The sequence below is a fragment of the Oryctolagus cuniculus genome, chromosome 10 (genome assembly GCF_051225735.1).
Source record: "Oryctolagus cuniculus isolate XC-2025 breed Fujian yellow rabbit chromosome 10, ASM5122573v1, whole genome shotgun sequence".
NCBI lineage: Eukaryota > Metazoa > Chordata > Mammalia > Lagomorpha > Leporidae > Oryctolagus > Oryctolagus cuniculus.
Window position 1 is genome coordinate 54,416,544 of NC_142876.1, and position 12,199 is coordinate 54,428,742.

Here is a 12,199-nt window from a genome sequence, read left to right on the forward strand (position 1 = left end):
TCACACGGTGGTTTAAATTCTCAGAGCACCGTGGTTGAGTGGTTTCAGTATCCGAAGGGCATGAGTTGATGTCAGACAAGACCAGGGAAGGGGAAGGAGGGAGAGTGCCTGGTTCAGGGCGCAGGAGAGGAGGTGGATGGGAGGGAAGAGCAGGCTCACAGATGACCCCCAGGTCTCCATGCCTAACTGCAGCTGCGCTCCGCTCTCTAGGCTGCAGAAGGTGGGCGAGTTTGGCAGGGGAGCAGGGAAGGTCAAGAGCTCCGTGATGGACGTGTTGTCACTGGCCGCGGTCCTGAGCACCTTGGAAATCTTGCTGGTGACTCATTTCCATTTCAGGACCTGAAAGGTACCCGATATTCTCCAGCGTTGTCTTTCAGCTTCTCAGTCCCGGTCCTCGGAGAGAGGCAACCCCCAGGCCGCCTGCACCAGGCCAGACTACTGAGAGGGTGACTGCTGATGGGTCAGAAAGTACCCCAGGGTCCCTTTTGGCCAAGATCTCACCCCAGGAGGAGCTTAACCCTCACCACCATGAACGCACAGCCTGTGTGGAAGCAGGTTTCTGAAGGACACTGTTAAGAACACCCCTGGAATTAGCTGGAGGAATTCCTATAGAACCCCTCAAATGGGGTCCCCTCACCTGACGTGCAGCAGGTCAATGTCTGACACCAGGGTGCTGAAGGAAAGCAGTATTTATTGCAAGGTGCAGAGCGAGGAGCCCCACAGCCAGGGCTCCATCCCAGGCTCCACAGGGGCTTACAGGTAAAGGTTCTTGTAAAGTGAGGGTGGCCTTTCGAGATGTGTGTTCAGCTCTGTCCAAGTCCCTGGTTGGTCGGCAGACCTCGCGGCCCTCCTGTGACTGGTCAGCGCTGTCATGTTTTTTAGGGGATTTTGGTGATGGCCAGGCAGGCTGTGGTCAGTCAGGTGACCGCTCCTTGTTTCTCAGGGCCTGGGATTCCCAGAGAAGAGATCCCTAGGGGAGATAAATGACCTCATGAGTCTCGCCATCAGGGACTCTGCAGTGCCGGCTGCACCACCCCTCAACTCAGTGGATTTTAGTAAAAGCAGGGCAAGGAAACTTTCAGCTGAGGGAGGGAGGGAGGCTGGGAGATGGTAGGAGACAAGGCCCTGGGGGTATCGTGCATCCATGGCCAAGGCGCTGTGAAGGGGCTTGGTTTCACACCTGCGAGCTGGTCCCCAGCTCTCCATACGGTGACAAGAACTCCCCCTCTTTCACATCCACTTCCCCCTAATGTGAAAGACACCCATTGTCCCCTGCTCCAATATAAAGTCAGCACCTTGGAGAGGATTCTCGTGGGCTCCTGCTTCATTGCAGATAGATGGTGGTGTGTGACAGCTACTGGTGCAGTTCTGAGAATTCTGCAGGAAGCAGGCCCACAATTGGGGGGGGGGGTTCAAGGAGAGAAGACATCTGGGCAGATGATGGATGCATGGGTCTGAAAGTCATCACAGGAGGGACTAGGAGGGGTCTTTAAGGAAGTTCATGGACAATGTGTACTATGAAGACTGGGCATGGATTTCACACCTTTTTATATCAAAATAAGCATTCAATTCTGTTTTCTATTAACTGTTTCGAGTGCCTTCATTTAAGACCCCTCCCTCCCCTCAGCATCCCACTGGAAAAAAAAATCATTCGCTCCAGGAACCTGCTCTCCTGCCACACCCTGCCATCCCATCAGCAGGCTCCCCCAGCTGCCCCCTGGGACTCCCAACCTATGCTCCTGTCCCCTCTGCGGCAGTGCGGCCACCCTTTCCCCCCTCCCTTCCCTCCTCGTCAGCTCCAGTGCCCTTTTCCTTTGCTCCAGAGCCTCAGCCTTGGCAGGTGAATTCAGAGCCCTGCTTTCTCTGGGCCTGCTTCAGGAGGAGCCCTGCAAAAGGGCACCGGGCTCTGCTAGGAATCCTTGGTCCCGCCTGGGTCACCTCATCGGCTGTGCCATGCCTGCTCCACCCTCAATATCCCCCACAAGCCACCTCACCTCTATTTTTGGAGAATCTTGAGCCATCACTTGGAAAATGGGCTTCCCACCAATTGTGCCCCTTGCTAGCTGACCCTCCCCTCACCGCAGGAAACGGCCTGGAGGGTAGAAGTCTGCAGACCAAGGCGGCTCCCACATGAGGAGCCTATTTGAACTTGACCCCACAGGAAGGTCTATCAAGGACAGAAGGCAGCAGTGCAGGGCACTGCACATGTGCAAGTGAGTGTGAGCAAGTGCGTGTGCATCACCGTCAGTGCAGAAGAGCACCTGCCACCTTTTAGCACAGGGCGTCCCATCCTTCCTCCTGGATAATTAGGTTCAGTTGCTTTAGGCAGGATTTTTGGGTCCTGATGAAGAGCCAGGCTTGATTTTTGTGCCACTTGCCTTGGGCCTCCAGTGGCATTGAGTGCTACCTGTGGGGTCGGTGTTGTGGTGCCGCCCCTACATCGGAGCTCTGGTTGGAGTCCGGGCTGCTCCGCTTCTGATCCAGCTGATCCCACTCTGTGACTCTCACTTTCTTACCTGAATGTTCTAAATCCCTTCCGGCTTTAACATGAGCGGAATTTTTACAAAAGGAGCTGTGTGTGCAGTCGCATATTTCTCCAACTGGTTCTGTTTCTCTGGAGAATGCTGACTCATTCACATTTTTCAAGTTCAGAGGATTTACGTTCTGTAAGTATAAACTTAATGCCTTATCTGCAGATTACCTCTAGAAATGTAAAAGTAACCAATAGCAATCAAATGAAATTAAGACTATTCAGTATAGAACCATGTAGAATGAAGTCTCTAGAAAAAATAAATGCAATCTTTGGTCACTAACCTTGTCCCTTTGAAAGAGAATGTCCCAGGCCAGCGCCGCTGCTCACTAGGCTAATCCTCCACCTTGCGGCGCTGGCACACCGGGTTCTAGTCCCGGTCGGGGCGCCGGATTCTGTCCCGGTTGCCCCTTTTCCAGGCCAGCTCTCTGCTGTGGCCAGGGAGTGCAGTGGAGGATGGCCCAAGTGCTTGGGCCCTGCACCCCATGGGAGACCAGGATAAGTACCTGGCTCTTGCCATCGGATCAGCGCGGTGTGCCTGCTGCGGCAGCCATTGGAGGGTGAACCAACGGCAAAGGAAGACCTTTCTCTCTGTCTCTCTCTCTCACTGTCCACTCTGCCTGTCAAAAAAAATAAAATAAAAATAAATAAATAAATAAAAAGAATGTCCTAAAGTCGCAGTCAATCTCTCCATGCTTTGTGCAAATCACACTACATTTTGGGTTGTTTCTACCAACAGCTGACTTTGTTACCCAGCTGTGCCTTTGTTTCTGGGGAGGTTTGAGTTGCTGTTCACTTGTTCCTGTTGACAGAGCAATGCAATGTGCCTTGAAACTCCCCCAAGTTTTCATTCAACGCAGTTTGTAATGTACTCCACTCTGCTCTCGCAGGCGTCTGCACACAGCCCTCTCCTTTCCTGTCCTCTGTCTTGATTGTCCAAGGTATCGCATCAGTTAGAATTGCGTTTCAGTGCAACTAACCGGAAACCCAACGTACAGTAACAACCAAATCAGGGGCCGATTTTCTGGAGGAGACCAGTAGTCTGGAGGATCCATCCAGGCCTGCTGCTGAGGCTCCATGATGTCTCGGCCATCTCTCTCCTCTCCTCTCCTCTCAGCAGCCCGGCCTCAGCATGTGCCGTGCATCCTCGTGTTCCCCGCCTCCTACGTGCAAGGGGCACACTTGCTTCTAGCATGGGTCCACGGTCCCCAGGCAGGAAGTGTGACAGGCAAAAGGCCCTTGGCTGGCTGAGTCTGATCCTTTCTTAAGAGCCTTTCCAGAGCTTCCCACCAAATGACCTTGGCTTCCACCTCTTGGCCCCAGTTGTGTCTAATAGCCACCCTAGCTGCAAAGGGGTTTGGGAAATGTAGTTTGGGCATATTGTGCCCTGGGGAAAACTGGAGTTTTCAGTAGGGAGACAAGATGGAAGTGATCATTGGGTTAGCAACTAACAATGGGCTCCTTCCACGCCCGTGGCCTTTTAGGGTTGGTTGCGCTGTTTCTTTAAAATTCAGATTCCAGTGTCCTATTCCCGATACTGTGGCTTGGCAATCCGTACTTTCAGGACACCTCCTCACGTGATCATTTTAGACATCTGTTCTCAGACAAACGTGGAAGGTCCTCTCGGTTATTTAACTGTGAAAGTCAAACCTGCATATGAACAATTACTAAACCACCAAAAAAGAGGAAGAGGATTTTCTCATGATTCCTCAACAATTGTTGGTTCACCTGGAACCTGAAAACATGAGGACATGGGACAAGAATTACCAAAGTAATGAGGATCTTGGGTTTCGTTAATAATCGGTTAATTGAAGGCCGTTCTCTTACCTTTCGTGAGGGTACCAGTGAGAAGCGGGGAGGCCCTGAGCCTGGAGGAGGGGCAGGCTGTCTGACCTGCGCTGGCACTTTTCTTCCAGAACCAAGCTGCTGCTGCTGCCACTCTGAAAGCCATGGATGAGGGGCAGAGATGTCAAGTGCAATGGCAAAGAGAAGCTGAAAGAGGGAGGTATGTTCACAGGCAGGGTGCTAAACGCTGGGCTCCAGAACCTGCAGAAGAGCAGGCTGGGGCCTTGCAGGGGTCTCCCTGCTGGGAGTGGGTAAACTGAGAACAGGCAGCCTGGAGCCGGCTCAGCCCTGGCTGGGCGTATGTACAATGGCCTGCCCGTCCTGCCGGCTCCGGGGTTTGCGGATCAGCAGTGAGCTCTTTGGCTAGTTTTGTTTTTCTTCCTTATTTTACGATGGGCCTGTGTTTTCCAGAACCACCAAAAGCTCAGGGTAACTCCTGGTGTCTAAGATAAGAGCCCCACCTGCTTGTTTTCCTTCCTCGGTAGCAGAGAAAGTGCTGACAGCCTCATGACCCGAGAACAACACGTAAGCTTCCCGTTGTCTGCGTTCTGCTCATCTTTTTTTCTTTGTCAGACAACAAGCATCTGGAGATAGGTACCAAAGTGTGGTGGAATGAGAGCCACACTTGGCAGGTTTCCAGGTGACTTGCACTTTTTTCAAATGTTCTAAACTCCTTCTGGCCTTGAAATGAGCATAATTTTTGTAAAAGGAGCTTTTTAAAGAATGCATACCTATATTTACAGACAAATCTTCACTACGTGTATCACTGCTTTGTAACCTTTTTCATTTCTTAAGTTTTTATATTTGGATGCATTTTTTTTTTAAAGTTTTAATTATTTGAAAGGCAGAGGGCTGGAGAGCAACAGAGAGGTCTTCCCTGAGCTGGTTCACTCCCTACATACCCACAACATTCTGGGCTGGACCAGGCCAGGTCCAGGAGCCTGGAATTCAATCCCACTCTCCCACTCAGACGGCAGGAACCCAGGTACCTGAGCCATCATCTGCTGCCTTTCCAGGATGGGCTACCCCATGCGTGTTTATATATTTGTATTCGCATGTATATGTGTGTATCAAAAGTAACAGGAGTGGGACTGGCATTGTGGCACAGCACGTTAAGCCACTACCTGCAGAGCTGGCATCCCATATGGGTGCCAGCCAGTTCGAGTCCCAGCTGCTCTACTTCCAGTCCAGCTCCCTGCTTATGTGCCTGGGAAAGCAGAAGATGGCCCAAGTGATTGGGCGCCTGCACTCACATGGGAGACCTAGAAGCAGCTTCTGGCTCCTCACTTTGAACTAGCCCCACCTTGGCCATTTTGGGGAATGAACCAGCAGATGGAAGATTTCTCTCTCTCCCTCTCTGTAACTCTACTTTCAAATAAATAAATAAACCTTTATAATAGTTTTTAAAAAGTACCAGGAATAATGTATTTGTGGTTATCTTGTACTGTGGGTGATTTCTGCTTTTTTTTCCATTTTTGGTATTATTTGAATTTTGTAAATGAGCATGTATTATCTTCCCAAACAGAAAACAACATTTTTCAAGTATAGGGTGAAGGAGTTGAAAAGAAATGCCACTCCAGGGGCAGGAGTTGGCACGTCTTGGGATGGGATGCCTACATCCTGCATCACTGTCCATCTTCCAATCCAGCTTCCTGACCTCCTGCTAATGTGCACCCTGGGAGGCAGCAGCTGAGAGCTCACCTACTTGAGCTCCTGTCTCCCAGCCCCAGCTGTTGGGGGCATTTGGGGAGTGAAACAGCAGATGGAAGATCTCTTCTTTCAAAAAAACAAATACATTAAAAACTTTTATTTTAAGCCATCCCTGTAATCTAGCTGCTTCTTTGTAACTTACTGTTTTGGGGTACAATTTCACAGAGCAACACACTCTAACTACTGCTTTTGTTTTCATGTCCCTACGAGGGGTTTTGTGCCACATGAAACTTGTATTAAATATTTCTCCTGTTAATCTAGCTTAAGTCAATTTAACTAGAGCCAGCTGGGAGCCTAAGAGGCAGAGGTAGAGCTTGGCCATCCCTCCAGGGGCAACAGAAGATATGGAAGGGTCCTTAAGAATGAACTCACCGAACTGTGGCAGGCCCCCACCTGTATTAACAGTTCAGGTAACGCGGAGCTCACAGCCTGCCCAAGAGCCTATTCTATATCAGGACAGCTGTTGAAGACTTAAAAGTTGAAGCAGATTCCATGTAATTCCCAGCCCAACCCGAGCCACCCAGCTGTAACATCTACTGCTATGTAGGTGTGAGCATCTACTCAAAGATGCCAGGTGCCATCGTAAGGCCCAGGATACAAGATTAAGGCCAACTGAACTTCCTGCTCTCACCAGGCTTACTGGTTAGCAGGTAGAAACAGAGGAGTAAAATGTGTTAGCTAGGAGAAGCCTCAAGGGGTTCTGCCTCCTGGCTCTGTCCTTCCGTAGTGCCCAGCCACCCTGCAGGTTGAACAGGGCAGACCTGCACATCAGTAGGGTATCACACTAGTGACAGAGATGATGAAAGACATTGTGGCTTCTGCCTTACTCTTTCTTGGATGCTTTGGGGAAAACCAGCTGCCAGGTTGCAAGGACACACGAGCGGCACTCGGGAGAAGCTGCTGCCTCCATAGTACTGAAGCCTCCTGCCAACAGCCCTGGGACACCTTGAACCTGTCACCGCTCAATGCACCACTGCAGCATCTTGACGTTTGAGTTGAAAGCCTAAAACCAAAACTAAAAACTAAAGCCAGCAGATGCTGAACGGTGCTCTGATCTTCCTGAAAGCTGGAGGTAAAACTATCTTGTGGAAGGTGGCCTCCCTGTACCCGGAGAAAAAAGACATTTTTTTTTTTTAAACAGATTTATTTGAGAGGCAGAGGTCTTCCATCTGCTGGTTCACTCTCCAAATGGCTACAATGGCCGGAACTGGGCTGATCCAAAGCCAGGAGCCAGGAGCTTCTTCCGGGTCTCCCAAGTGGTGCGGGGGCCCAAGCACTTGGGCCATCCTCCACTGCTTTCCCAGGCCATAGCAGAGAGCTGGATTGGAAGAAGAGCAGCTGGGACTTGAACCAGCACCCATATGGAAGGCTGGCGCCACAAGTGGAGATTTAACCTACCGCACCACAGTGTCAGCCCCGAAAAAAAGACATTTTTCTCCCCAGAGATGGAGAGTCAAAGCTGAAGGAACTCTGTTCAGACCAGCCTGGCTGAACTAAGCCTCAGCTTCCTGGTCACTTTCCCATGACCACCCTAGCCCAGGCCCACTTGCCTTACTAACATTCTCACAATCTGCTCCTCCTTGTCTAACTCAGAATGTTTCTTTGTCTTCGTTTCTTTAGGAGGATGCCTGTGTTGTATAAAATTGACATTAAATAAATGTGTGTGCTTTTTCTGATATGTTTCATTTCCAGGTCCAGCTAATAAACCCCCCGGAGGACAGAAGTACGACTTTGCCTCTACTACACACACACGAGTGAGCCATCTTGGAAGTGGGTCCTCCAGTCCTAGCCAGGCTCTCAGAATGGGGTAGAGCCAGCTGCAAATTTATGAGTCCTTGAACCAGAATCAGCCAAGAAGCCACTCCTGGATTCCTAACCCTCAGAAACTGTGTGAGATAATAAAATGCTTGTTGCTCTACACCACGGAACTTTGAAGTACTTGGTTGTACAGCAGTGGATCATAGTCAAAAAACATTTGCACACAAAGACACTGGAGGGGTGGAGATGTGAAGGGTACCTAGAAGAGCATTCCAAGCAGAGGGAACAGTAAGAGCAAAGGCCCTGAGGCAGGTGTGGTTGCGAATTAATCTGGTGTGGCCAGAATAAGTAAAGAAGTCTAGGACAAGAGAATGGGCCTTTAACATGGGCCAGATTCAGCCTGCTGCAAGCCCTTTGGACTCTATTTTTAAGATTTTATTTATTTGAGAGGCAGAGCCACAGATAGTGAGAGCGAGACAGAGAGAAAGGTCTTCCCTCTGCTGGTTCACTCCCCAAATGACAGCAATGGCCAGAGCTGCACAGATCTGAAGCCAGGAGCCAGGAGCTTCTTCCTGGTCTCCCATGTGGGTGCAGGGGCCCAATGACTTGGGTCATCTTCCACTGCTTTCCCAGGCCATAGCAGGGAGCTGGACTGGCAGTGGAACATCCGGGACTCAAACCAGTGCCCACGTGGGATGCCAGAGCCACAGGCAAAGGATTAACCCAATGCACCAGCCCCTGGATCTTACTCTAAAAAGGCACAGAAACAGAGGAGAGTGACCCAGACCGAGTTCCAGGCTCCTGACTTTGGCCTGATCCAGCCCCGGCTGTTGCAGCCATTTGGGGAGTGAACCAGCAGGTGGAAAATCTGTTGATCTTTTGCCTTTTGAAAAAAAAAAAAAAAAAGAGAGAGAGAAAACAAAGTTTTACACTATCCCCCCCCCCCAAAAAAAAAAAAACAAAACCAGAAAAATATACATCTTCAAAGCCCTAAATATCATGGTTTAAAAACACAATCTGAAGAGCCTCCTCCCTTGCTCCATTTCTATAGGGCTGGCAAAGTGCTTGCGATTTCAAAAGGTGTGGAAACAATCTCTCTGCCGCCCAGAGGCTGCATGAGTGCTAAGCCCTGTGGTCCTCCCGGCACTTCTCAGGGCTCTACCTTCATCTTCCTAAAGGGTCTACCATGCTCAGCATTTCCCCACCAGCTGCCTCGCTTCATCTTGCCGTCTGTTCACAGATGTTTTGAAAACAGAAAGTAATATATGCAGAGAGGGAAAAACTGGCAGGGATGCACACCACATTCTAAACCAGGCTAGGAACCCTTTCTCTGCCAAGGGCCATTTGGGTATTTGTAACATCATCTGCAGACCATACGGAATTATCAACTTAAATATGAGCCTGCTGTAGATCTACTGAGTTACGAGTCCCGCCTGCAGCTGCTTGGCAGGTGCAGGCTACATGCTTATCCGGCCCGTGGGCCAGAAGTTCCCCACCCCTGCCAGGAACTCCACGGGTCTCTTAACATTCTAAACTTTGGTACTATCTAAATTCAAATGAGCATGTTTTAGTTTTGCAAACAGGAAAAAAACCTGATTTTTGTTTTACATTAAGGAAGCTGACAACAAATTATTTTGCTGAAAGAAAAATTTGCTACAACCTTCCTTATTGTATAGCTATTGATAGCTACTTCCAGTAAAATGAGGCAAAATATCCCTGTTTCCATAATTTTTTTTCATTTGGTTTATTTAGCAAACCAACATTTCCCACCTTCTTTTTCCAATCTGTGAAAAATTTAGTCTCTGATCTCTAAGAGGGGAAAACCATTTTGTAACGAGAAATATACCAGCTGAAAGTGAAATCTAAATATGATTATCTGCTTAGAAAATACCGTTTCATTTTATACAAAAAGGGTAACTTGGTGTCAGGATATAAGGTAATCAAGGGACAGGAAGAAATCACACAAAGGACCAATTCTAAAATGATCTCTGCACTTTTAATTTCTTAAAAAGTACGTTCACAGCACACTCCAAGAATGCCACGCATCAATGGTTTGCTGCTTTGTGTCAAACAGAGTATGTCAGAAAACAAAACAAAAAAGTTTTAAATGGTTAATGATAATAAAAATTAGTTCTCTGAAATTTCTGTAAAGCCAGTAATCACCATTTACATCTTTGTTTCAGAGTAGTAAACATTTCAGAAATATAATGAGTATCCACCCAAAACCACACTTCTCTGAAATGCAGTTAAAAGCTGTAACACAGAAACAAAAATAAATATTTTTCTAGAAACAACGTATCTGGCCTTTTAGAGTACTGTTAAAAGGGAAGTCTTCAAATGTAAATGATGTCCAGACTTACTTCCTATGACCAGACCGGAAGCTGGATCTGTAGTGGTAGGAGGAATGACGACCCTGCAGTCCCAACAAAGCCAGGTCCTTTTCCAGGGCACTGCTTGCTTTCTCAAAGTGCTGTCCTGCCGGTACTAACAACTACTAACAGTGAGGCTGGATGGTTCCAATTAGTGGGTTGATTTGGTATCTGAATTGTTTTCATATATATTTTCATCCTTTGATTATTTAATACTTCTCATTGGTTAGCTATGTTTCTCTCAAAATCAATAAATACAGTTTTAGTGAGATGTAAACTAAAATATGTCTCATTGACTTCATTAAAATACGTCAGACATGGTTAAGTCCGTCATTCCAGATAATGCATATTTCATTATAAATGTAGAACAGCCACACAGTGAGCTACATCCTAACCCTTTACCTAAATGTAGAAAAGCTAAAAAAGTGAAATTTAAAACTGTGGGTAATGAAGTTCTCTTATACTTATCTCTATGATGCCATTTCTTTGATATGAACATGGAAAAAATAGAATTCAGTCCATTTTCATGATGTATCAATAAAAAGTACATTGTTTGTATGTTTCCCGCAGTCATTCTGAAAACAAATTTCCATTAATAATATCCACTAAGGAGAAGAAATTTTCCTACAGAATCGTATTTGCAGTTTGGAAAAAGAATTGAGAAGGGCTAATTTAGGCCAATAAAATATTTGAGGAAAGACGCAACACAAAACCAGGAGGTGAAAAAACCAAGTAGGCTGTCATTAAGCTCCCCTGGGTAAACACATCTGTCCTGTCCCCTGTATCTGGAAGAGCTGGCTAAGTTTTTACAATTCTCATCAAAACATTTTATGCCATGAGTCCTGTAAAATTAGATCCACTTCAGCTAGACAACCTAGAGCTGTTAAAGAACTCTATTATCCTGTTCAGGTGAGAGGTAGTGACATTTTATTCTCTCGATGTTGAGCTAAACATTCCACACATCCGGCACGTGAGTGACAGGGGGAAGCAGAGAAGCACCAGTGTACACGCCTCCTCGTGTCTTGGCATGTCAGTCACCCATGACTCCGCTGGCTCTTGGCAGGCGCCAGTGACCGCCGCGTTACCGCCGAAAGCAGTGGGGACTGCTGCTATTCATCATACAGTACTGGAGGGCCCCCGTCATCTTTCAGAAATGAAGCCGCTTTCCTTCCGTTCTTCTGAACGTGGTCTTCATTCATCTTCTCCAAAGCTTCTATCTACAGAATGAACACATTGATCCACTTGTCAAATTCAAAGAAACCATACTTTAGATGGAGGCGGTACTTTTATTCTCTTAAAACAAGGTCACTTATTGATGCTGGCTTTGAATTAGAATTCCTGTGTGTATGTGTGTGTACATGTATGTTCATACACTCATGCCCGTTGTTGACTTGATTACATTAGGTGGGTCAGTTTAGGATCCCTTTCAAGCTAGCAATCAGAATCACGTATGTCTTAATGTGGACTCAACAAAGCTTTCCAGGAACAAGGACAGGAGATTCCAGCATTCACTCAGCAACAGTAACACCTGCTTCCTGGGCAGCTGTCTTGTGCTAGAGGCTGAACTGCACAGCTTTCTATTACCATGTTTCTCCTTTCTCCTCTGGCTTTAGTTGCCAGCACAGCTTGGCCAACCTCAAGTCCTATTTAGGAGTTTGAGAACAGACTCTGTAACTGTTCTCTGCTTTGGTAGCATGTTGGAAATAATTAGCTGCTACTTTTCTTTTTAGTTTCTGTTCAATTTTAAGAGGTCTTCTTTGGAGGAAGATTTTTTTTATGGTTCTGTTTGGATACTGTAATAACTGAGTATCTCTATGATTACGTCTAACTTTCTATGTTCAGTTAAGGGCAGGGATCATGTATTATTGCTTTTTTTTTTTTTTTGCACCCAGAGAATTCTTCAATCCACTTGGTCATAAAATAGAGGAAATAAGAAATGTGTCACCTGTTCATCTTAACTAAACCAGAGAATCCCTTAACAAAGTGT

General features: G+C 47.3%; 1 protein-coding gene and 2 long non-coding RNA genes across 4 annotated transcripts in view; 1 reads left to right on the forward strand and 2 right to left on the reverse strand.

Moving 5' to 3' along the window:
- Window positions 1–8,005, forward strand: part of LOC103349308 (uncharacterized) — a 9,373-nt gene extending 1,368 nt beyond the window's left edge. Inside the window, exons 2-4 of one of the 2 annotated variants that reach the window (XR_016214105.1) lie at window positions 4,447–4,535; window positions 4,787–4,900; window positions 7,778–8,005. This is a non-coding gene — a long non-coding RNA (uncharacterized LOC103349308). The remainder of the gene's footprint in view (window positions 1–4,446; window positions 4,536–4,786; window positions 4,901–7,777) is intronic. The other variant, XR_007921504.3, reaches the window with a different exon arrangement.
- LOC103349307 (uncharacterized) lies at window positions 672–4,766 on the reverse strand. The gene is made up of 2 exons (XR_016214106.1): window positions 4,358–4,766; window positions 672–970 (listed from the first exon to the last, which is right to left on the reverse strand). It is a non-coding gene; the product is annotated as an uncharacterized LOC103349307 (long non-coding RNA).
- Window positions 8,006–9,820: 1,815 nt separating the features above from the next.
- The window catches only part of RIOK3 (RIO kinase 3), a 28,333-nt gene continuing 25,954 nt past the window's right edge, over window positions 9,821–12,199 (reverse strand). The window contains exon 13 of the mRNA XM_002713456.6: window positions 9,821–11,429. Within this exon, the coding sequence (XP_002713502.2) occupies window positions 11,322–11,429 (108 nt within the window). The 3' untranslated portion in view covers window positions 9,821–11,321. The remainder of the gene's footprint in view (window positions 11,430–12,199) is intronic.